The sequence below is a fragment of the Taeniopygia guttata genome, chromosome 12 (assembly GCF_048771995.1).
Source record: "Taeniopygia guttata chromosome 12, bTaeGut7.mat, whole genome shotgun sequence".
In the NCBI taxonomy this organism is placed as follows: domain Eukaryota; kingdom Metazoa; phylum Chordata; class Aves; order Passeriformes; family Estrildidae; genus Taeniopygia; species Taeniopygia guttata.
Window position 1 is genome coordinate 18089282 of NC_133037.1, and position 26051 is coordinate 18115332.

Consider the following 26051-nt stretch of genomic DNA (forward strand, 5'->3'; position numbering starts at 1 on the left):
AATCCCTGTCCCTCTCAATCCCTGTTCCTCCATCCCTGTCCCTCTCAATCCCTGTTCCTCCATCCCTGTCCCTCCCAATCCCTGTTCCTCCATCCCTGCTCCTGCAATCCCTGTTCCTCCATCCCTGTCCCTCTCAATCCCTGTTCCTCCAATCCCTGTCCCTCCCAATCCCTGTTCCTCCATCCCTGTCCCTCCCAATCCCTGTTCCTGCTATCCCTGTTCCTGCAATCCCTGCTCCTCCTGGCTTGGTTGCTCTGTTCTGACTCAGGCCAGATCCCTGGGAGCAGGAATTTCTCCCTCATGATGAACCAGACAAGAGATGTACATACATGTAGATCTCTCCATGCAGTGTTGGGTTATTGGAGGAGGATTTTATGTTGGTTTGGGGATTTTTCCACTCATCCTCAACACATTCAGCCTCTTCCAATACTTGGAAACTCTGTGATGACAAAGCCCAACCCAAACACAAATTGCAGCAACAGCAAATCTAATCGAGTGCAGGACAGTTTGTGAAGTCCCAGGACACCCTGGTGGGTTTTTTCATCCTGTGTTGGCCAAGAGCCACAATTCAGTTCTGGCTGTTGAGCAGCAGATGGAGCTGCCAAACTGCACATCTGGGGCTGCACCCTGCAGCTGGCTGCAGCCACCCACGCATGGCCCCTGCTCTCCCCTTTGGCCACCAGGATGATCCCTATTTTCTCTGAAATGCATTTCCTGGAATGCTGAGCCCAGCTGGGAGCGGTGGGGTTTGGTACAGGAGGCTGGACAGGTGTGGGATGTGGAAAAGTGGGTTTTAAAAAGGGAGATAGCTGCACACAGGACTTGTGAGGATGCAGGCAGAGGTGGATTTTCCCTCTCTGAGTCCCACCCTCAAGTGGGACAGGAAGGAAGGAAGGTTACAAGCACCATCCTTGTTCTCTCCTCACCCCAACCACAGCTGGTTTTCTACAGCTTCCAACCAAAAACTTCCTTTTAATAGTTGCACGTTACTTTATAATCATGCAGTGATCAGAAATGACAATTCAAAGAAAAACACAGCCTTTACATATTTTTATTGGGTTTTTTTTACCATAACTTTCAGCTAATAAGCTCAATCCTACCTTCCAAAAATCTGTAAATGCAATTATTGTTGATCTCTGCCTGACCTCGTGCCCAGTGTTTCCAACACAAGGTGCAGCTTCTTCACCCTGGCCAGGGTTTCATGAGCTGCAACCCCTGCTTTGAGCACTGGGCTGACAATTAGGAGTTATCAAGAGAAAACAGACAATAAATTGATTGTGGATGGGTCACAGAAGACACAAAAAACATCATTTCAATGTCTTTTTCCAGCTGAAGCAGAGCTGTGGAAGTTTGCAGGAGCCACAAGCACTTCAAAGTTGCTTAAAATATCCCAGGTCATTTTTCATAATCCATATTTGCTTCCTTGATTATTGTTTTATTTAGATTTGGAAAGTGCACCTAGCAACAGCAATGGTGTTTTAAAAGGTCCACAAATGGCTGGAAACAGAAATGAGCAGTGACCATTGCAGGCTGTCATCTCACTGTGCTGATAATTTTTGTTTTGTGAAACATTTGTCTTACATTAACAGCTAATTATAACCACATGTAAAACTTGACATCCTTACCCAGGATTAAGTCCCGTTGATTGATCTGGTTTATTATTTAATTCCTTTGGGAGCATTTCAGAACTTTCTAAATTCACTATGAATCCACTATTAATGGTGGCAAGTGCTGTTTCTTAATTTACTTTTTTTAATTCTTTCTGTAAATTCCTAAGAGATCTGTAGGGACAAAATATAATCAGAGAGATTGTTTTGGTTAATAGCCAATATTCTAAATTTAGAATTAATCCACTATTAAAGGTGGTAACTTCTACTACTTGGTTGGTATTTCTTGAATTCTTTTTTTGTGTAGACTCATAAGAGATCTATAGGGAAAATTGATAATAAGTGGTCTTGGAGATTGTTCTGGATTAATACTGAACTTTCTAAATTCACTAGTAACCCATTATTAAAAATGGCAACTGCTTTTAGTTGAAATTGTTTTTAAATTCTTTCTGCAGACTTGTAAGAGACCTATAGGAAAAATTGTAATAAATGGGTCTTGGAGATTGTTTTGGTTAATAGTGAGCATTCTAAATTTTGTATTAATCCACTATTAAAGATGGCAACTGCTATTAGTTGAAATTGTTATTACATTCTTTCTGTAGACCTGTAAGTGATCTATAGGGACAAAATTTAATCAGTGCACCTTGGAGATTGTTTTGGATTAATAGTGAACTTTTAAAACTTAGTGTTTAATTTACCATTAAAGGTGGCAAGTGATACTTCTTAATTTTTTTAAAATTCTTTCTGTATACACATAAGAAATTCATAGGGACAAATATAAGAAGTGGGTCTTGGAGATTGTTTTGGATTAATAGTAAATGTTCTAAACTCAGTATTAATCCACTATAAAATCTGGCAACTGCTATTTCTAGATTTTTTTTTTAATTATTTTCTCTGTAGACTCATAGGAGATCTATAGAAAAAATATAATAAATGGGTCTTGGAGATTGTTTTGGTTAATAGTGAACACTCAGCTGCTATTCCTTGATTACTTTTTTTAATTCGTTCGGTAGATTCATAGCAGATCTATAGAAAAAATTATAATCAGTAGGTCTTGGAGATTGTTTAAACACATTATTAATCCACTATTAAGGGTGGCAACTGCTGTTTCTTGATTTATTTTTTAATTCTTTCTGTAAACTCATAAGAGATTGTAGGGACAAAGTGTAATAAGTGGATCTTGGAGATTGTTTTGTATTAATAGTGAACTCTCTAAATCCACTATTAATGGTGGCAACTGCTATGCATTGACTTTTTTTTTTTTTAATTCTTTCTATAGACTTTTAAGTACTCTATATGGATGAAATATAATCAGTGGGTCTCAGCAATTGTTTTGGATTAGTTGTGAACGTTCTAAATTCTGTATTAATCTGCTATTAAAGGTGGCAAGTGCTGTTTCTTAGAGGGTTTCTTTAATTCTTTTTTCTGTAGACTTGTAAGTGATCTATAGGGACAAAATATAATCAATGGGTCTCAGATGTCATTTTGGATTAATTGTGAATGTTCTAAATTCACTATTAATCCACTATTAAAGGGGGCAACTACTATTCCTTGGGGTTTGGGTTTTGTAATTCTTTTTTCTGTAGACTCATAGAAGATCTATAGGGACGAAATAAAATCCATGGGTATTGGAGATTGTTTTGGATTAACAGTGAACTTTTAAAATTTACTGTTAACCACTATTTAAGGTGGCAACTGCTATTCCTTGTGGTTTTGGGGTTTTTTTTAATTCTTTTTTTTCTGTAGATTCATAGGAGATCTATAGGAAAGAATATAGTAAATGGGTCTCGGAGATTGTTTTGGAATAATCAGGAATATTCTAAACTCAGTATTAACCCACTATTAAAGATGGTGACTGCTATTCCTTGGTTTGTTTTTTTTTGTTGTTTTTTTTGGTTCAGGGGTTTTTTTTATATTAGTTTTTTCTGTAGAATCATAAGAGATCTATAAGAAAGAATGTAATAAATGGGTCTTGGAGATTGTTTAAGATTCTAAACTCAGTATTAACCCAATATTAAAGGTGGTGACTACTATTCCTTGTCGGGTTTTTTAAAATTCTTTTTTCTGTAGACTCATAGGAGATCTATAGGAAAGAATATAATAAATGGGTTTTGGAGATTGTTTTGATTAGCTGTGAAGATTCTAAATTCAGTATTAACCCACTATTAAATGTGGCGAGTGCTATTCCTTGTGGGGTTTTTTTCAATACTTTTTTTCTGTAGATTTATAGGAGATCTATAGGAAAGAATATAGTAAATGAGTCTTGGAGATTGTTTGGGATTAATCAGGAAGATTCTAAACTCAGTATTAACCCAGTATTAAATGTGGCGACAGCTATTCCTTGGTTTGCTTTTTTTTTAAATTAGTTTTTTCTGTAGATACATAAGCGATCTATAGGAAAGAATATAATAAATGGGTCTTGGAGATTGTTCTGGATTAGTCGTGAAGATTCTAAACTCAGTATTAACCCAATATTAAAGGTGGTGACTGCTATTCCTTGCAGGTTTTTTTTTAAATTCTTTTTTCTGTAGACTCATAGGAGATCTATAAGAAAGACCATAGAAAATGGGTCTTGGAGATTGTTTAAGATTGTAAACTCAGTATTAACCCACTATTAAAGGTGGTGACTACTATTCCTTGTGGGGTTTTTTAAAATTCTTTTTTCTGTAGACTCATAGGAGCACTATAGGAAAGAATATAATAAATGGGTCTTGAAGATTGTTTTGGATTAGCTGTGAAGATTCTAAATTCAGTATTAACCCACTATTAAATGTGGCGACTGCTATTCCTTGTGGGTTTTTTTTTAATACTTTTTTCTGTAGATTTATAGGCAATCTATAGGAAAGAATATAGTAAATGAGTCTTGGAGATTGTTTGGGATTAATCAGGAAGATTCTAAACTCAGTATTAACCCAGTATTAAATGTGGCGACCGCTATTCCTTGGTTTGCTTTTTTTTTTAATTAGTTTTTTCTGTAGATACATAAGCGATCTATAGGAAAGAATATAATAAATGGGTCTTGGAGATTGTTCTGGATTAGTCATGAAGATTCTAAACTCAGTATTAACCCAGTATTAAAGGTGGTGACTGCTATTCCTTGCAGGTTTTTTTAAAATTCTTTTTTCTGTAGAATCATAAGAGATCTATAAGAAAGAATGTAATAAATGGGTCTTGGAGATTGTTTAAGATTCTAAACTCAGCATTAACCCACTATTAAAGGTGGTGACTGCTATTCCTTGCAGGTTTTTTTTAAATTCTTTTTTCTGTAGACTCATAGGAGATCTATAAGAAAGACTATAGAAAATGGGTCTTGGAGATTGTTTAAGATTGTAAACTCAGTATTAACCCACTATTAAAGGTGGTGACTGCTATTCCTTGCAGGTCTTTTTTCGTCCTTTTTTCTGTAGACTCAGAGGCCATCCATAGGGAAAAGTTACAACCGGTGGACCCTAGGGTTTGTTTTGTAGGACATGTCCCCTGCTCCCTGCCGAGTCCCGAAGCAGCCCCTAGAGCAGAGCCCGGTGCTCCACGGGGCCGTGGCTGGCCGGCTGATGTCCCCGTGTCGTGCAGGTGGCTCCGGAGCGCGTTGAGGCCCCGCGTCCCGGCTCGGCGGGCCGGTCCCGCGCACGCCGTCGCTCCCGGGTGGATCGCCACGAGCCGCAAAGCTGCTGTCCACGTGGACCGGTGCTGACATCTCCCGCCCGGCCGCCGCCAGAGCCTCGCCAGCCAAGCCCAGAGACATGGCCACCAACGGCACCAAAGTGGCGGACGGACAGATCTCCACCGAGGTCGATGCCTCCATCACCAACGACAAGCCCAAAACCTTGGTAGTAAAAGTGCAGAAGAAGAAGACGGACCTTCCAGACCGAGACACTTGGAAAGGGAAATTTGACTTTCTTATGTCCTGTGTAGGTTATGCCATTGGCTTAGGGAATGTGTGGAGATTTCCGTACCTGTGCGGCAAGAACGGTGGAGGTACGTTGGCCGTGTCTGCGTGGTAGGAGTCACCATCAAATTACCAACAAATCAAAACCTGGTTCGGAGAGATTTTTCGTACAAATAGTTGGTTTTGATTGGAGATTTTTTGTTAGTTTTTGGGCGGTGGCAGGATATTTTCAAGGGTTTTTTGGTTGGATTTGTTTTTTGGTTGGCTGGTTGGTTTGGTTTGGTTTATTGGGCAGGGCTGGGGGTGGGGTTTTTTTTGGCTTTTTGCTTGTTTGCTGTGGTGTTTTTGGGGATTTTTTTTGAGGTTTTTGTTTTCTTTTTGGTCTTTCGGTTATGTTATTGTTGTTTTGGTTTGGGGTTTTGGTTTTTCATTTGATTGCTTGCTTTGGGGTCTTTTGGGGTTTTTTGGTTTTTGTTCTGTTTTGGAATTTTTGGTTTTTGTTGTTATTTTGGTTTGGCTTTTTCATTTTATTGTTTGTTTGCTGTGGAGGTTTAGGGGCATTTTTTGGGAGGTTTTGTTTTGGGTTTTTGAGCTTTTGTTGTTGCGTTGGTTTGGTTTTTTGTTTTGTTTTAAGGTTTTGGGATTTTTTTTGTTGTTTTGGTTTTGGTTTTTTAGTTTTTTGGTTGTTTGATGTTGTTTGGGGGGGGCTGGGGTTTTTTTGTTGGATTTTTTGTGGGCTTGTTTGCTTGATTGCTTGGTTTTTGTTTTGGGTTTTTGGGGTTTTGTTGTTGGCTTGGCTTGTTTTATGGGGTTTTATTGCTTTCCACTTTTCCAGGAGGTTCAGAGCCATTTTGGAGTGTGGAGCTCTGCTTTGAGCTCTGCCCTGAAGTTTATTTTAACTCCTAGCTGCCAGTGACACTTAAAATACCATAAACTATCAGAGCAGAACTCAAGCACGTTGCCCTCCACCCAACCCTGCAGATCCCTTTCTTCTGGGCTGAGTTTTGAGAGGATTTCATGGGGTTTGTAGCTGACTCTGAGCTCCCCATAAAAGGCTGGGAAGCAGCCAGGGCTGGTTAAAGCCTTTGTACTCTCTGTGAGAGGTGAAAGCAGCAAAGCCCACAGACTTCTGGATTTCAGATTTTTACTTCAACAGAAAACATTTAAACGATGGGGAGTTCTGTTTTTTCCTTTATTTGGAGGTGCTGGTTCAGAAGTGCACATGTGATTTCCACTAGCATTTTTGAAAAGTTACATCTGAGGAAAAAAAACCCTGTGGATTTCTTTTCATACATAACGGGGATGGAAACTGGAAACTCGCTTGTGTTTTTCCCCACTGTAAGAGGCTTTTAAAAAATTTCTTTTTAGGTGCATTCCTGATTCCCTATTTCCTTACTTTAATTTTTGCTGGAGTGCCACTGTTCCTTTTGGAGTGCTCCCTGGGTCAGTATACATCTATAGGAGGCCTTGGAGTGTGGAAGCTTGCTCCGATGTTCAAAGGTATGGCATGGGCTCCAATCCTCTCTCATTTGTTTCCAAATTGCAGAAGGTTCACAATGTGCCAGGGCAAGGATGTTTCTTAGTGCCTTTCATTTATATTTAAACCATAATTCTCCTAGAGAAGACACTGATTTTATGAGGTGTAATTGATGATTTTGAAACATGCTGGGCTATATGTTTTATTCTCCATTAGAAATAGCAACATTCAGGAATTAGAATTGCAACAAACTTATTTTTGAACTTCAAAAACTCTTGGGGTTTTCTGTAGAAATGTGTAAAGACTGTTAAAAATAGCATATCCACCAGCAGTTGTCTGGGCAGGTTCACAGCAATTGGTAAACTTTGGTAAATTTTTCTGAGCTAACAGAGATTTGCATCACCTGTTTTTTTTAGCTGAAATTCGAAAGCCAGAAACTTCTGGCAATTTCATGCTGAATTCCTTAACAAAAACTCACTCCACACTATGAGTTTGAGGTTTGATTGCCAGAACCTCAGGGTTTTAATCTCAATTCTGCACAGACCCACAAACCTCTCAAACAATGATTTTCACCCTTCTAATCCCAAATCCTTTGACACTTCTGAGCTCTTGAGCTGAGTTCTGGCCCAGCAGAGTTGCACGTGGTGCTATAAATTACCTCCCACAGTAGAACTGAGAATTAGCACAGGGGGAGCTGCAAGTTTGTTGAGATTAGATTTTGCTCTGGGAGATTTAGCATTGGGAAAACACAGGGAGATGGAATTGTCTGTCACAGAGAAGTGGTTTTGCTTGAGTTGCTGCTGTTTTAGGGGCTGGATCAACCTTGCTTTGCATTATCATTGTGAGCACTTCCTCCTGCTCAGGGTCATGGAGCAGCTGTCCTGGAGTGTCCATGTGGAGAGAAGACACCCTCATGGTGGAACCCTGGCATGTCTTTAGTCTGAGGTGCCAATGCACTGAGCACCAGGCACTCTGATGTGTCCTGAGTGCCTTGGAACACATTCTCAGTGTGTGTGCATCTGCCACGAGCTCCCGTGGGGCTGCTGTTCCAGAGAATGAGCTGATTGAGCTCCTTTTCCTGGCAGTAAAACATGCCAGGGAACTCACAGCAGCACCACAGAGAGCTGAATGCTGGCAGGGAGTTCATGGATGGCTGAGCCATCACCCAAATGATGACCTTTGTGTAATGGCACTTCTGAAATTCTCACTCCTACAACATTTCCCAAGTGGTGGCTGCTTCTTGTGATGTGCTTGTCCCAAACTGCAGGTCTCCAATTGGAAGTTCCCTTGGTTTATTTTCTCCTTGTTTTCCTTACAGGTGTAGGACTGGCTGCTGCAGTCCTGTCCTTTTGGCTGAATATTTACTACATTGTGATTATTTCATGGGCCATATACTACCTGTATAATTCCTTCACCACTGTAAGTGTGTCTGAGAGGGGATGGGGAATTGTTTCTTGGATGTAAAGCCAAGTAAAATATGGATACATCACTAATCTGCCTCAGTGTAGATGTGTGAGGTTAACACAGTACACACAGAAATCTGTAGGATAATCCATTCTTACTGAAAAAAAGCCATTTTGTAAAAAATCCCTTTTAATTTTTTTTCTCCACAAGAAATTTAGAGCAGAAAACTGAGCTTATTGGTCAGTCACTCCCCCAAGAAAAATTCTAGTGTACAGCTAATTATTTTGTTTCTTCAGTAGCAGCCACACAACTGCATGCTCTTTGGGAACTCATGAGTATCATTGCAATGTGGCTTAATGATGGAGGGGTTTATTAAAGTAACCTCCATGGAATGGAAGGTCTGTGATTTGATTAGCTCCGAACTTCCATTCATTGTTATTATTTTTGCTTTGTTTTCTTTCCTGTTTACTTTATTTTTAGCTGCCTTTTTTCCCCCTCAAGGGTGATTCATCAGCTGAGTAAGTCTTGTCTGATTTGTGGGGTTTGGCCATCTGAGGAAGCATTCTTACATAAGTTGTATATAATTAATGCATCATTGTTCAATTGTCTCTTCTATAAATTTTGCTCATGCTTGCTTGTTCTTGGCTTTAAAGAATTTTGCCTTGACCAAATTTGCATTAATTACTGTCTGGGAGTGACAAGACCACTTCTGCTTTGTTGTCCTCAGAATTGTTATTAATGAGAAAGGTCAGACAGGGTCTGGAAGTGTTTCTTGTGGCCCATGTTAAATGAATATTGACATCTAATTCCCCAGAAGCCTCTTCTCTGTGTCTATAAAACACATGGTGCCCTGATACAGCAGTTCTGTGAGAGGATTGTCCAACAATTGCCATCAGGAGGATCCATAAATTACATGTAAATGAGGCTCATTCTAACGGGTACCATGAGAAACAGGCTCTGCTCCTCAGAACTTCTGAAAGATGGGATAGACACATGCAGAACATGCACATAACAAATAGAATTTTTACCTTTCTCCAATTGTCCCCTGACCTGAGGGGAAAATTAAACTCTCTGATCAATAACCATCCCAATTTTATTATCTCCTGTGCAACAAGAGGTACCAGGACCTCCAGGAGCTCCTTTCTGCTGTTTCAATGTACTCTCATGGTGAGTGTATTGAATCCAGAGTGTTTGGGCTGCTATGTTAAAGAAAATAGGGAATATTTCCACACCTGCCTCCCACAACTGATAGGAACTGAAATAGCTTTCACCCTGGGGAGATCAATGTCTGCAGAGCTCCAGGTGCTTTAGTTCTAGCAAAGAAAGAGATACTTGAAGTAATTCTTGCTTAAGAAGTGTTTAACTTCAGGTTTTTTGGTGCTGTCCCTTCTCCAGACCCTTCCTTGGAAACACTGTGAGAACCCCTGGAACACCGACCGCTGCTTCTCCAACTACACCTTAGCAAACACCACCAACATGACGAGTGCCGTGGTGGAGTTCTGGGAGTAAGCTCAGCATTTTCCTCTCTCCTTCCCATGCATGTCCATGCACCACCTTGTTATCCTTCCTATTTCACCTTCTGAATTCTTTGCCAAATGTTGTGTTGGCTCGTTCCAGACGCAACATGCACCAAATGACCGACGGCTTGGAAAAGCCCGGGCAAATCCGATGGCCACTGGCAATCACCCTGGCAATTGCCTGGATTCTGGTGTACTTTTGTATCTGGAAGGGGGTAGGCTGGACTGGAAAGGTAAGATCAAAAAGTACTGTAAATACATTTCAATTAAAAATGCCCATTTTGCTGAAATATTCTGAAAATTCTTGAGGTAAGAGGCGCTGGGGGCAGTTTGGCTGTCAGAGCTCTGTTAAATGTTTAATTTGTGTTTTCTTGGATTGATACAGCCCCATGTTTTAGGAAGAGCTGGCTCCTCTGTAGCTAGGTCAGACCACAACCTTAGATGCTTCACTTCCAGGCCTCTTGGCTTGGCTAGGTATAAAATCACCTAAAAATATTCCTGCTTCTTTCTGAGGTAAATATTCCAGCTGGTTTGGATAGCCATAGAGTGAGGATGGAGTGGTTTGGTTCCAGCAAGAATTGTGCATTTATTGCTGGACCTGGATATGTAAGGAAGTGTTGGGAAGAGCTGCTTCCACTTTCTCTCATGTGAGTGAGAAACATTTGAGGTCCTTTCACAGGATTTCACCCTGTGCTTCTTGGGGTCTGCCTGGCTGTGAGTGGAAATTAGGATTTATTAATCAATTAAAAGAAATTATATTATTGAGAGACCTTCCTGAATGAAAGGGCAGCAACATCTGATGTTGGCTCATGCCTTTCCCTGTCAGAAGACATCCTAGGGAAATGAAAAGCCACAGCAATGGAGTTTTGTGTTGGGTTAGAAGACCTCAGGTCTGGTGCAGAGGACTGGGATTTCTTCATGCTGAGGGAAGGAATTGCTGGTTTTTGACAAGAGGTTATAACTGTGACCCACCTCGAGCTGCGTGTTGGACAGGGCTGAGCTGAGCTCAAGGCAAACCATTTTCTTCTTCCCATCTCCAAAGTACAAAGAGGGCAAAAAGAGGGCAAAATAGGGCTGAGTATGACTTCAGCAAGGGTTTCTTATAGGACCTCTGAAAAGGCAAGAAAGTAGGAGCCTGTAATATAGAGGAGGAGAGAGTGGGGAAAATGAACTGCCAGATGTTTTATTAGCAGGATCCTGGTGCCATAATCCTTGTGCTTTTGGGACTTCCTTGTGTTAAATACCAAAAAAAAAAAAAAAAAAAAAAAAAAAAAAAAAAAAAAAGTGTGAAAATATCCTAGTCCACGCTGTTCTCTTTTCAAAAAAATAGGCAACAGCCCCCTGCCTTTAGAGTTGGAGTTTAGGGAATTTTGCTGTAGGCACTTCTCAAGCCTTGTCATTGAAAAATGCCTCAATTTTAAGAGCCATCCTCAGTTGCTGCTAGAGTATTTTCAGGGAGCAAATATTTTTTTGATCATTCTTCCTTGCACACTTACACTGTCCTGTTTCTTCACATCAGGTGGTATATTTCTCTGCTACTTATCCCTATGTTATGCTGCTTATCTTGTTCTTCCGTGGTGTAACACTGCCTGGAGCAAAGGAAGGCATTTTATTCTATATAACTCCCAACTTCAGTAAGCTTTCAGACTCTGAGGTAAATATTCCATGCTGGTAAACCAAAGTTTCACTCCTCACTGTTCCCCTTTCATATGACCTGCTCCTCAAGTGCAGAAACAGATTTTTTAAAAAATTGTTTCCTGCAATCAGGTTTGGCTGGATGCTGCCACGCAGATTTTCTTCTCCTATGGTTTGGGTCTTGGTTCACTGATTGCCCTTGGAAGTTACAACCCTTTCCACAATAATGTTTACAGGTAAGCAGATGACTGCACATATTGCAGTGGCACTTGCCTGTCTCAGCTGGAGCTGAGTTCTGTCTCTGTGTACAGATAATTGAAATAAAGTTTAGTGTTGAATATTAACTGTTCTATCTGGCTGGGGGTGAGATGTGTAACTGCCTCTACACCAATGGGAGAAAATTCCCCAGCATGGAACAGACTCCAAACTGGGAAATCCTAAATCGTGAAATCCTAAATCATTGAAATCTTTCCATGGGACCAAAAAAAAAAAAAAAAAAACCAGCCAACCAAACAAACAAACCAAAAACCCAAAAAAAACCCAAACCAAAACCAAAAAAACCCACAGAAAAACCCAAAACAAACCCAAAAAAACCCTGAAAAAGGGTGAACATTTGTTTTCCCTGCTGCTTAAAGCCCCTTTCCTTTTTTTCAGGGACTCCATCATAGTGTGCTGCATAAACTCATGCACAAGCATGTTTGCTGGCTTTGTCATCTTCTCCATTGTGGGATTCATGGCCAATGTCACAAAGAGGCCAATTGCAGATGTTGCAGCATCAGGTATCTGAAATCTTTTCCTCTAAGCTGTGCATCAGGTTTTTTTGCTCGTAGGTTGTTCCTGCAACTGCTCAAAATCCCTCCCCAGCTCCTTGTCCCCTCAGTCCCCCGGAAGGAAAGGCAGAAGGAAAAGTGTTGTCTCAACCCACTCCAGGCAGAGCAGGAGGAATGCTGGTCATTATGGGGTGATTTTAGGTTGACATTTCCCAGTTCAGTTGGGTTTTAATTCCTTTTCCCATTTCTTCAGGTCAAGCCCTTTGAGGCAGCTCCATTTCTCCCCTGCTCAGACCTACACCTATCTCATGTGACTCTGTATCATGAAAGACATTTTATTTAGAGCAGGGAGCTGTGGAGCTGTCCAGGGGAGGATTCTCTTCTTCCTTGCAGTTTCTTGTCTGTCTTCCAGCTGAAAAAGCTGAAAGCAGCAGAGCAGATGGCTGCCCTGACCCAGCTGGTGCACCAGATACTCACTTAGCACTTCTGGCCACAGGGAGGGATCTCATAACTCAAAGCTTGGCTGGAACGCACTGGTGGACAAAATCTTTGGATGACTGTATTAGCAAACACAACCCACTGAAATATCTCCCTGGTTAGAAAAGGAGAGAATTTAAGCCCTGAAAATAATCTCCAATAAATTACACATACAAAGAGATTAGGTGTAAAATGATGATGGCAGGCACTGTTATTAAAAGCTGCTCTGGAAAGGCAGTGGTGTGTGAAATAAGCTTTTTGGATTTATGTCTTTGATACAGAAGGAGTTATATAAAGGATACACCTGCAAACACCACAATATTTTACATCATATTAAGTACATTTGATAACAGACCTCTGAAAGATGCCTGTGACCACTAATTGCAAAGGATATTTGAAAATTTGACCCTTTAATTATGGTTTGTATTTCTCCTAGTAAGCTCAGAGGCTGGTGCCAGATTTTACCATCATGAGAGGTTGTTCTGCCATCTTTTATACAGCCTTATAAAACAAATGATATTATTAAAAGGCGTAGCTGCATTTCTATGGAATGCAAAACAGAGTAAAATTAACATATTTATCTGAAGTTTATTTTGCTTTTATCACTGCTATTTGGAATGCTTTCTGAACTGCTTTCCGGTCATATCTGCTCTTGTTAGCAATTAATTGCTTCCAAATCCTCATTAGACTTTGGCAATCCAGGTGTTGATGCCACCCTGCTCCACTGGTTTGGGGGCTGTGACCAAGCACTTGCTACTGACAGACTTTTGATGGGAACTGAAAAATCAGAGACACTCCTTAGGTGAAGCACATGAGCTTTATTTCTATGTTTGTTAAATTTACTGGGTTTCCCTCTGACCCTGACATCCAGCTATGCCACGAGAACAAAAAACTTCTCTTAAGTAGGAATTTATATTCCCCTTCCAACTCTCTGCCCTTCATCTGCAGTTAGCAAGAAGAAAAATGTAAAAGTTTGGTTGCCCACAAATGCCGAGCTTATTAAAATGTGTATTTAGAGAGAGTGAATGGAATGGAACAACAAATGGGAATACTGGAAATGCTGGAAAGTGTCTTCTCCATTTCTGAGCTGTGTCTGACCCTCTTCTGAATGGTGCAAAGGAGGAGATTGCAGCTGTCAAAAAGTGCTTGAGGGGAGAGAGAGCTGAGCAGTGCCTGAAGGTGTAACCCCAGGCAAGGATGGCATTCCTGCCTTGGCTGTGCCAGGGGTCTCTCAGGGGCTGCTGAATTAATTCAGTGTTCTGCTTGGCTGGCTCTAGGGGGTTTTGTGGCTGGTTCATTTTCAAAACCAGGTTCTTGCAGTGCCCTGGTGGCCAGGGAGCACTGACCAGCTGAAATGGTGTGGCAGCAGGAGCAGGGAGGTCATTCTCCCCTTGCACTCAGCACTGGGGAGGCCACACCTCGTGTGCTGTGTCCAGTTCTGGGCCCTCAGTTTGGGAAGGACGTTGAGATGCTCGAGCACATCCAGAGGAGGCACCGAGGCTGGAGAGGGGCTGGGAGCACAAACCCTGTGAGGAAGGACTGAGGGAGCTGGGGGTGCTCAGCCTGGAGAAAAGGAGACTCAGGGGTGACCTTATTGCTCTCCACAACTCACTGAAGGGAGGTTGCAGACAGGTAGGGGTTGGTTTCTTCCACCGGGTAGCACTGACAGAACAAGAGGACACAGCCTCAGCTATGTCAGGGAAGGTTTAGGTTGGATATTAGGAAAAAAAAATTCACTGAAAGAATAACAAAGTACTGGAATTGTCTTCCCGGAGAGGTGGTGGAATCACCATCTCTGGATATGTTTAAAAAAAGACTGGACTTGGCATTGGTGCTATAGTCTATTGAGGTGTTGGGGCTGGGTTGGACTTGATGATCTTAGAGGTCTCTTCCAACCTCATCATTCTGGGATTCTGTGAGATCCCTGCTCAGGTGCTGTGTCCAGAGCCTCCCAAACTGAGTCCAGCAGGAGCAGAGATCCCATCCCCAGCCCTCCCCACTGATGTTCTCTCTCCTGTTTCTCCCCCAGGCCCTGGACTGGCATTTCTGGCTTACCCAGAGGCAGTGACACAGTTGCCCATCTCCCCTTTGTGGGCAATACTCTTCTTCTCCATGCTGCTCATGCTGGGCATTGACAGTCAGGTAAAACTGGGGTAAAAACAAATAAAAATACAGATTTTCTGCCACTGGGTGGAACCGGGTTTGATATGTTTATTTATATTTTATTTATTTCTATTAGGATTATTTATTTTATAATTTAGTATTTATTTAATAATTTAGGATATTTTATTTATATTAGGATTATTTATTTTTATATTAGGATTTTTTGCTTTTATATATTTAGCTTTTGTATTTTTCATATATTTGTAATCCTGCAGTTCTTCAGTGTATAACTCTAAATTCCACACAGTGTCAGCTGCTGCTTTCCCATTTTGGTCAGACACAATAACACAACAGGGCTCTCCGCTGCCAGCTGGAACTGGGGAAGGATGGTCCCTGGAATAATCAAATAAAGAATAGGAGGCACTGAGGAAAGACTGAGTAAAAAAACTGATACTTGAACACTTTTGCTCTTTCATGAACCGTTGGAAACACATGAAAAAATGGGCAGAAAATTTATTCTGCAGGCAAAAAGGAGCTTACCTTTTAAATACTCCCTGTTAAATCCCAATGTTAAAAATCCCTGTGCAATGTTCAGCTGTTAGGAGACACTGGGATATGTTTTAGAAGATTTGGATGCCACAGGTATTTCTTAAGGGTGGCTCCAGAACTCACCAGTGGAGCGAAAAGACATAGCATACATTTAATTTTAAGATTTGGAGTTAATTCAGTGGGCAATGGCATCATTACTGAGGATATTCTGAGTTTTGATATGTTCTGAAAATACTTCCCAAGGGAAAGGGTCACAAATTTATTGGTTAAGGCTGTACTTAAGCTCTGGGTGATATCTGACAACTGGAAATGAAGGAGGAGGCTCAACCCTGGGGTTTGCAAATCCAAGATATTCTCTGTCTAGATTAAACTATTAAATAATTAACACATGGAATCATTAGAAACATTGATTATGACACAAATAAAAAAGCACACAGCATGAGAGAAAACTCTTTAGAAATAACAATGTCCAACAAAAGCTTCTGTTAATTGGTGCTAAATTTTAATACAGGGAACAACCCCACTGGCAGCACTCAGGAGAGCACCCTGCCTTATTTTTCAAGGGATACTTGGAGGACTGGATCAGGGAAGTCCTCCCCGGCTGCTGCACTCTTGGATCATTTTTATGAGCCCAATTCTAGGCAGATGGGTTAATTTACTTGCAGTCAGCTACAGTTGGCAAACCAGCACCTCCCAGTCCCTAGCACAGCTCTCCCAGCACATTAAGGAATATGGGATTTACTGGCTTAGCACTGTACCAGTCTTTCAGGAGAGAAAATCCATCATTTTCTATAAATCCAAGCTGACTTCAGCCTGAAAACACAAAAAGACAAAGAAGGCATTTTATCCTGGGAAATGAAAGAAAGTTGAAAATTTACACTTTCTATTTCTTTGTTTTTCAGTGAGCTTCAGGCTTGACATTAAAACTCACTGCTCAATCTGGGGGGAAAGTGCTGTGAAAAATTGGGTCAAAAATATTCTTGAAAGCACTTGTCTCTAGGCAACTAACAGCTGAGGAAGGTGGTCTAATATTATTAAAAGGAATATGTATCTACAGGCTGTCATGCTCTCTGCATTTTCTGTCTGTCACTGAAACATTTCATCCACTGTAATTTACAGGAGCTGTAACCATTGGTTGAATTCTACTTGCTCCGCTGAAAATTAATAAAACTTTACTTACCTTCTGGTTTTCATATTTCACCCACCATAATGATAGCATTTTTCTGAATATATACACACAGAAGGATTCTGGAGTGTGGCCATGATTTCCATTTGGAGGACACAGCCTCATCAGAAATGTTTTCTGGGAATAAAAAGAATATTTGATTTATTACATATGACAGTCATATGAGAATCTTTAACCTTCTGCATGAAGCACCATGGTTAGACTTTCTCTGTGTGCTGGCTTTTTTGCATGGGAGTAAATCACATAAAAAAATAAGTTTATTTTGTAGAATTGAGGGATCAAAGCCCTCAACTGTAGGTTTATCATTTTTATTACAATAAAAGAGCCGTTCCTGTTCACAGAGTGAAAGCAACAATTCATAGCTTAGGATTTTGAGTGTTACTCGAGCTGGAAATCTTTTTGCACAGATCTCTTTCGACAGAAACAAGGATATTCAGGAGCAGAGCTTCCACTGCCGTCAAGCGAATTTTCACTTCTCGCAGGACAGCTGCAGCCTTAGGCCAGGGAAGGGTCAAACTGCTCCCCCAAAACTCCATGCTGGGCTCTGGGCTGTGGTTTGTGTCCAGCTGGGCTCTGGACTGTGTTTTGTGTCCCCTTTTCCGCAGTTCTGCACCGTGGAAGGGTTCATCACTGCCCTGGTGGACGAGTTCCCCAAGCTGCTGCGCAACCGCCGCGAGCTCTTCATCGCCGTGGTGTGCATCGTGTCCTACGTGATAGGGCTGTCCAACATCACTCAGGTACTGCTGCCCTGGGGTCTGCTCTGCCCAGCAGCAGCATTCTCCCTTCCCCAGTCCAGCCAGGAGTTCTGCCAGCCACTGGATTGTCAGCGATTGGCGCTCACCAGGGTCTTGGTGGTTTTGGCATAGAACGTCCTGTGGTGCCTTAAGATTTTAGCTTTGATCTTTTTATTTGTATTTTATTTTTTTAATATTAGGATTTTTTGCTTTTATATATTTAGCTTTTGTATTTTCTATCTATTTGTACCTCTGCAGTTCTTTAGTGTGTAACTCCAAACCCCACAGGCAGTGCCAGCTGCAGCTTTCCCAACAATTCCTCTCCAGGCCTGGCACTCAAGGACACCTCACTGCCTCAGCCCCAGGGATGGGAACAAAAGGGACTTGGGGGAGCAAACCTGGGGTCAGTGACTTCAGTACCTGCAGCCGGAATTGGAAAATTAACCCAAAATGCAAATGGCCCAAACTTATAAAAGTATAAAAACCCCTGACCCGTGGTCCATTTTTCGGGGGGTTCATCTGCCCAAAATGTACCTGAAGGCCCTTCAATAAATAGAACTGATTTTATTCCCTTAATTCTGTCTGGCCTCTGGTTTTAGGTAGCCCAAAAAGGCATAACCTGGCTGTCCCCTGCAGGGCTCAAGGACAGTGAAATGCACATCCCCACACTCTTACAGTCCAAAAAGTGGCAGCTGGAGATGCTGACTTTGCAAACTGTTTGAGGGAAATTATTAATGATTTAATTATTATTAAATTATCAAATAAAAAGCAAAAAGTTAAATGAAACCTCAGTTTTAACAGCAGTGATCTTAATTTTGTCAGGATTGACCTCAAGCCTTAAAAAAATTTAACATGTTTAATTTACTCTAGTAGGCTCTAACCTACCCACCACAGTTAGTTTGTATTTTACATTTTGAAGCTGGAGGCCTTGTTCTATTTTTCATACTTTCTTTTCCATTTCAGGGTGGAATCTATGTGTTTAAGCTTTTTGACTACTACTCTGCCAGTGGAATGAGTCTCTTGTTCCTCGTATTCTTTGAGTGCATCTCGATATCCTGGTGCTATGGTAAACAGCCTGTTTGTATTTTTCCTGTAAGCGTTACACGCCCTGAGGATAATTCATCCTCTGATCTGTGCACGTGCTGGGGTGGAACTGAAAGTGGCCTTGGTTTCTGTGGATGTAATTCAAAGTCGGCTTGTGGAAGGTGCTGCTGCCTTTAAACACCCTACCTAGAGGGCTGGGAGCCACAAAGTGTTTCAGGAACATTAAGAGGGTGACATTCCATCTCTTTTCCCGTCCCACTCCTTTGGGAAGCCTGGATCTTCACAGGTGTTGGGTACATATTGCCTCAGCGCTCTTGGGATTTGTAATATTTCATTTTTCCAGAAGTTCTCTCACTGAAGAGTCCTGCAGTGAGCCAGGCTCCTTGGTCAGTTAGGGAATAATCACCTTGAAATATCCAGAAGCCTGGACCCACAGTCTCTGGCTCTAAAGATTAATGGATCTGTGGGATATTGTCACAGAGCATTTTTGACCTCAGAGCTGTGTCAGCTCCTCTGAGGAGCTGCTCCCATCATCACTGAGGCACTCCAGCTGCTCCAGGAGCCTTCCTGCTGGATTTCAGTGGGCCTGAGAGGATAGAACAGCACTTAATAGGCAAGAGGCACTGCTGGTGAACCCAGCAAATGGAAAAATACACCAAAATTCTCCCAGAAATCACAGAATGTTCTGAGCTGGAAGGGACCCCACAAGGAGCTTAAGTGGATGGTCCATACAGGGCTTGAACCACACCTTGGAATTATCAGTTCCAGGCTCTGACCATGAAGAAATCAAAGCCAAGAATTTGTGACAGACACAGCTTTGGGAGGCTGGTGCAGAGCAGCAGCAGCAGGAGTGCCCCTCTGATTTCAGCTCCACTTCTGCCCATGCCTGGTGTGCACTGCAACAAAGCTGGTTAATGCTGGGATGGGTTGGGGAGGGAGGGTATAATTGTAAAATACCCTAAATTTCTCATTCTAATATAAGCTAGAGTTGAAATCAATCAAGGGTGTTTCTTGCATCTGACCTTCCCATGTGCAACTTCCTCATTTGGCATGGGAATAAGCTTGCTGGTCTCTAATTAATTATGATGTGGAAGAGTGAGAACAGGTGATTTTTGGTGCTCTTGAGCTTGCACACTTTTTTTGTCATCCAGACAGAAGAAAAGTTATCCTGAGATCTTTGTAGAGCTTCCAAATATAATCATAATTTATGACAATGTCTCTCAGAACCACTGAGCTTCCCATCAACTCCACTACCTGATATGTTTCTGTGCTGTTTCTTATTTCTATATCCAGGTGTTAATAGATTTTATGACAACATCCAAGAGATGGTGGGATACAGACCCTGCATCTGGTGGAAACTCTGCTGGTCCTTTTTCACTCCTATCATTGTGGCAGTAAGGAACAAACTTTTATTCTCTGGTTGAAAGGATGTGAGTGAGTGGCCTGGGTGCTTCAGCCTTGTCCTTTCCACCCCCACAGGTTCATATTAGTTCTGCCCTCACTCCTTTTTTAAGGATTTGAACAATTCATTGAAGGCAATAAGCAAAGAGCAGTGTCATTCCAGGAAGATTGTGCCCCAAAAAGAGAAGCCAAGATTTTTATTAGACCCCTGGAAATGCTCAAGAGGTTGATTGGCAGAGTTAGAAAACTGTAGGGACAAATTTTGATTTTTTTTCCTTTTGTTTTTTGGTGTTCTAAAATAGAATTTAGCAATCTAAACTCTAAATTTCCCACATACACAAAAATTGCCACCATTCTATAAACTGAATTCCTCCATGAGCACTTCTGGTGACAGAGCAGGGTTCTAAAATCGTGTTTTTCCCTCATGGGATTCTGTGGCATATATTAATCATTTTGTACTACATTTCTGTGGGGTTTCTAGCAAACTCTGCAAGGAATCTGCACTGGAAACCACAGGACAGCCTTTTCCTGATTCTAGACTTTACCCAGTTAATCCCATTCAGTACCTTGTGAAGTAGTGAGAAAAGAAATGTAAAAGTACTGCACATACACTGAACCAGATGCAATGTAACAAACTAATCAAGCAGCCACTGTTACCCATGACCCAGCATTTAAACAGAGAAAAGCAAATGAGGAGCACTAAAAGTGTTAGCATTGAAGGTTCCTCAACTCATCCCTTCCCAGATCAAGGCAGATTTCATTTTTGTAAAACACAAGCATTCAGGAAGGCATAAGAAATACGTTTTATCTTAGTGGCACAGGAGGAAGGTGCCAAACATTGTCAAACTGGCCAGATTTGTCAAGTCCTCAGCAGAACGTGCTGCCCAGCCCAGCTCAGAGCAGGGACAAAAATCTGCCTCTGTGTCCTCCTCTGGGAATCTGTCCTGCACAAGGCCTCAGCCTGGGATCAGAACGAGCCTTCCTCTCTCCTGATTCACTTTAGCAGGTTTTCCTGGCTGGTTTAGACATTTGAGAGAGGCCAGGACAGGAGTTTTTCCTGGGAATAGCCTATGGGATACCGTGGCTGCAGGGCATCCTTTGAGAACATCCCAAAAGCAACCTGTGAGCTGCTGCTCAATGGCACCATGCACATGTCCACAGGTATTCCCAGGATCTCTATTTTCCCCAACAGCCCCTTTCCCTCTGGCTCTGTGCAGCTTATCCAAGGAATTTACTGGTACCAGCAGCACACCTGGATTATCTGAGGTGCAGGTTTATACGTGAAAATACAGCAGTAAGGTGAAACATTCATTTTGGTAAGAGGCGTTTTGGGAAGCTCCAGAAAAACTCTTGAAGGCAGAACACTGTGGGAATCTCACCCCAAACCCTCCCTTCTGCTTTTGCAGGGAGTGTTCATCTTCAGTGCTGTGCAGATGACCCCGCTGACCATGGGGAGTTACGTGTTCCCAAAATGGGGCCAGGGGGTCGGCTGGTTCATGGCCTTGTCCTCTATGGTGCTGATACCTGGCTACATGGCATACATGTTCCTAACCCTGAAAGGCTCCCTAAAACAGGTAAGTGCCTGTCCTGACCCCCTTGGCACCTGTGCAATCAAAGATTGCTGGGCATTTCTTTCCTGTCATCTATTTGCCCCTCAGATAATTTGCTTTGAGCCAAAAAAAACCCCCATAAAAGCGCCAACCAAAAGACAAGAGAGTGTCTGAGCCATCTGTTGCTGAACACAATTCCCCACATTCCACAGGGTCTTTGCTCTGGCAGCTGCAGACACTTGGCATTCCAGCTCCTCACACCTAGAAAACAGAGGAGAGGTTTGCAAAATATGGAAATTTGTCCTGATTAACGCGAGACACGCGGCCGTGGATCACGGCAGGGGATGCTCTGGGGAGCTGGAATCAAAATCAGGGACTGAGCTACAGAACTTTGGGATTGCATGAGTCTGCTCAGTCACCCTGCTCTGCATCTCCCTGCTGTCCCCAAGGCTTGAGCTCCTGCATTTCACCTGCTCTGAGTCACACCTGCCCTGCTCTGCTGCAGCTGGGAGGGAGGACATGGAATACCTTGGGAGCACTTCCCTCCAGCCTTTCTCGAAGGGATTTCTGTGAGCAGTCACTTGGGGAAGAATATTAAGGGATTTTTTTTCTCATTTTCATCCTCTCCCTGACTGCTCATCCTGTTTTGTAAAGGAGGTAACACCTTTCATGGAAACCAGTCAGGGGTTTTTTCAGTCAGTTTTTATTTCAGTCAGTCTTTATTTCAGTCAGTTTCCATTTCAGTCGGTTTTGAGGTCCTCAGAGATGTACTGCTAAAGGGGTGGGAAATATTGACCACATTATTGCCTCACACACTGTTCAGGAGCCACCTACAATCACCAACCTCTTTTGTTCAATCTTGGTGGTTCCTCAGTTTTCCCTCTCCAGATCCTCCTGTAGATCACAGCCAGTTTACCAGCCCAAGCACTGAAACACTCTGTGATTGTGGGAACCAAAGACTGTCAAAAGGAATTTGTCAGAGCTTCTGGAATATTCTAAAATCAGCTGACAGAGCCATCTTTGCAAAGGGCTGGATGATCTTAAGCAGAATTGACTAGTGATGCTTATGAAATGCTCAGATCTTGATCCAAATATTTGTCTTCAGCAAATTTTGAAGGACTCAGGCTTCAAAGAAATCTGCAGAAGAAAAATCTGGGTTTTGATTTTTTTTGGTTCCCCCCACCTTTTCTTAGCTCCTACATTTTGAATAAATTTCCCTTGGTCTTATGGAAAATTTTAGGTGCAAAAGGAGAACTCTTGCCCTAAAATACAGCTGCTGTTTGGGCAGGGTAGTGTGAGACCATGGTTAAAGTTCCTCATCTCAGCCTTGTTGTGGATTGAGGGCTCATTTTTGAAAGCGCTGACAAATTACTATTAAGTGATGGGAGGAGCCTGCACCAGCGAGAGGCTCTGAGGTGCCAAACTGGGATTTCTTTTGAGATACGAACTTGAGCTGGGCAGAGGAGCTGAAGGAACAGAGAGGACAAAAGGACAAGGAAAGACAGAATAGGAACAAAACACTCTAAAACACAAGTGTGTTTCACCTGGTTTGTCCTTGGAGGAGCTCTCAGCTCTCCTGGGGAGATGCCCATCACTCTGGTGCCCAGCGCTGCTGCCCACTGCCCACTGCAGCCATGTGCTGGACCCTGGGCTCACGGCAGAGCCTCTCCTCACTGCTTTTCCCCAGGAGAGCTCCTTGTTGGCACCCAGCATTTGGCACAGGGTTTTCAGCTCGTCCTGTCACGTTCAGGACAGAGCTGGAATTCGATTTAGTGGAAGTGGCTCACTGCTGGTCCCTGGGAGGATAGGCAGTTGCAGAGAACTGCCTTTAAATATTTAGGAAAAAAAAAAAGAAAAAAAAGAATAAGGTCAGGAAGAGTTTTTTGGCTGCCTCATATTTACTGTTGTCCTTTGAACAGCGCATCCAAGTGATGATTCAGCCAAGTGAAGACATCACCCACCCTGAGAATGGGCCAGACCAGGCCCAACAGAGCAACTCTGCCAACAAAGAAGCCTACATCTAAACTCCTCTCTTGTCCAAGTACCACTCCTCCTCCAGAAAAACAAAAAATATGGTTGAATATGACCACAAATTCACATCTGAGAATATAATTACCTACCTCTAGTGGCAAAAAAAAAAAAAAAATACATATTAATAAAAAAAAAAGGAAAAAAAGCAACAAGGTCATCTCCACTCCGAGGGAATCACCATGGGTTCGATCCAGCCGTCGCGAGCTCAGATGTTTGACAGTGTTTTTGTGTTCTCCAGCAATCCACAGACTGTTAATGTTTTTATCCTTTCACAATGATAGTTGCATACCTTGGAATTTGTAAATTGATGTGCCAAGACCTTTTTAATCTACCTTTTAGCACGACTATTTGAAGTTTTGTGCTGCTGATTTTTAGTAGTTGATTACTATTTCTTACCGCTGAATCCCAAGACTGTTATTTCTGACTTTGCAGGAGTAAAATTAAGTTTGGAGTTGTTTTGTACAAAGAGAATGGAGTATTTTGTAAACAAGTGATTTCCAGTGCTAAAGTCTGCCCTTAAAATTTGTTCCAGCTGAGGCCATTTGAGGGAGGAAGAGACTCTTCCTTCAATTAACAGCAGGCACAGCCTTTATAAACATTCCTAGTGCAAAAATTGAGTTGTTTGTGGCATAGCAGCCCAGGCCAAACACACTGGCTGTGCTCAGCCTTTCAGGGTGACTTTCAAACAAGGTCATAAATTTCTTTAGAAGTACACATATTGTTTCTTATAAAAACAAGATATCTATGAATCAGTGTTAGAGGCATCAAGATGACTTTTAACTTTTTTAGCAAAGTAATAGCCAAGAGCTCTCAAAGATTCCCAGGAGTAAAATACAAAGTATATGCCATTCAAGCTCAGACTCCCTGAGCTTTTATCATGCTGTTGTCACTCCACTATTACTGCATTGCCACCAAAATAGAAACCAAAACAACGGCTTAAAGAAGTAAGTTCCAATTTTGGGCTCGATTGAACCTGCTAGAGAATTTTCCCAGCTCCGAATCCCAAACTCCACATGGTCAGCACTTTGAGAGCAGTGGGATTTCCATTTCCAGGGGCTGGGTGGTGCTGAGGGCACGAGGGAGAGCTCTTTGATCCCGATGCAATCCTGCTCTGGGCTCCGTCCTGCGTTTGCCACACGGTCAGAGAGCCCGGCCAGCCCCTGGAAGTTTTCCCTGGGTGGGGAATGCAGCGGGAGCCCTGGTTGGCATTTCTCGTTTGGCAGCTATAAGACAGGCACGGAGGTTTTTTTTTTTGGGAGAGTGATGTTTGATTGTAAATGACTGTGACAGAAATGTGCAATGAAAACATGCTTTTCAGCAAACTTTTTTGTGCACCGTACAATGTTAGATAGCACAATTTATGTAGAACTACTACGTGGAAAAAAAAAAAAAAAATGTTACCTGTGAATGTTGGGTTTTTCGTTGTTCTCGTCTGAAGGTGACAAACATGTTCTTGCAATAAGGTATTATTCTCAGAATGTCAAGCACATTATGTAGAAATAATATATATGTATAATACACTTGTATTTCAAACTACATCCTAAACTCTCAGAGTATGTTGGGTAGATTCTAAACTGTTTCATACCTAGGTCAAATGTAAAATACTACGAGATCTAAGCTCCATCCTAAATGGCCATAGCTGAGATGCAAACGTCCTGTAAGTCTTTGAGATTTAGAGGAACCACTACATCCTACACAGACATCACACGTGACACATCATACTTGTGGATCTCATTAGACTAAGGATAAAAACTCCAACTTTCTCTTTATTGTTTAATGTAACCGAGTCCCATGTTGTTCTAAGAAAAATGCAGTATTTAATGTTTGATTGTAAACAATTATGACAGATGTTTGACAGACCTGCTCTTTAGCAAAAAGCTGTACAAACGTTATCACATAGCACAAACTAGTGTTGTAGAACTACTGTGTGTAAAGTGTGAATAGCTGTATCTTTTTTGTAGTACTTGCCCTGAAAAAGAAAGATTATTGTATGATCATATATGCTTTTTGCAATAAGGAAATATCCAACACCAAGCAAATCTATCTCTATATAAAAATATATATGTAATATATACATATTCAAAAATATATACAGAGCCTGTTTAAAAGAGTACAGTATTATTTAGTAAATTGCAACCTGTTCTATGGACCAAATGTAAAATATTTATAAATTAAGATGCATTTTAAATGTCTATAAACGGTGTCATAATTAAAGCACGATTGTTATGTAAGTTTCCAAGAGTTTAGAGGAAAAAGAATAAAGGTTATATTATACATTAAATTCAGAATTTTGCGGTCTTTCATTGGACAAACCCAATCTGTGCTATTTTCAAGTTCCAAATGTGTCATTTATATAAAAATATCCTTTAAATACCAAAACGCTGTATCCCATTTGTGATGTGCATAATTAATCCATGCTATTCCTACGATGTAATTAGTATGTGCATACATTACACAGGGAGCTTAAGAGGTGACAGCTAATAGCCCTTCCTGGCATCCTGCTGCTCTAATTCTCCTGCGGGAAGATGGCAGAGCGAGCTCCGCGAGAAGAAAAACAACGGATTTTGGAATGTTTTGGACGGCTCCTTGGGTGCACTCCCACTGTGAGCTACAGCACCTTCCTGGTTTTGGAGCCATCCCAGTGCTGGATACTCCCAGGAAGATGATCCATGGCTCCAAG

General features: G+C 41.8%; 1 protein-coding gene across 2 annotated transcripts in view; it reads left to right on the forward strand.

Moving 5' to 3' along the window:
• SLC6A1 (solute carrier family 6 member 1) overlaps positions 1 to 25652 on the forward strand; it is a 62561-nt gene extending 36909 nt beyond the window's left edge. For both annotated transcript variants that reach the window (XM_032750656.3, XM_004186240.5), the window contains exons 2-15: positions 5178 to 5582; positions 6862 to 6993; positions 8289 to 8389; positions 9770 to 9879; positions 9992 to 10124; positions 11411 to 11545; positions 11659 to 11762; positions 12181 to 12305; positions 14803 to 14915; positions 17217 to 17348; positions 18309 to 18411; positions 19683 to 19783; positions 21197 to 21364; positions 23260 to 25652. In XM_032750656.3, coding sequence (XP_032606547.1) covers positions 5348 to 5582; positions 6862 to 6993; positions 8289 to 8389; positions 9770 to 9879; positions 9992 to 10124; positions 11411 to 11545; positions 11659 to 11762; positions 12181 to 12305; positions 14803 to 14915; positions 17217 to 17348; positions 18309 to 18411; positions 19683 to 19783; positions 21197 to 21364; positions 23260 to 23364 — 1797 coding nt within the window. In that variant the 5' untranslated portion in view covers positions 5178 to 5347 and the 3' untranslated portion in view covers positions 23365 to 25652. The remainder of the gene's footprint in view (positions 1 to 5177; positions 5583 to 6861; positions 6994 to 8288; positions 8390 to 9769; positions 9880 to 9991; positions 10125 to 11410; positions 11546 to 11658; positions 11763 to 12180; positions 12306 to 14802; positions 14916 to 17216; positions 17349 to 18308; positions 18412 to 19682; positions 19784 to 21196; positions 21365 to 23259) is intronic.
• Positions 25653 to 26051: the final 399 nt, after the last annotated feature.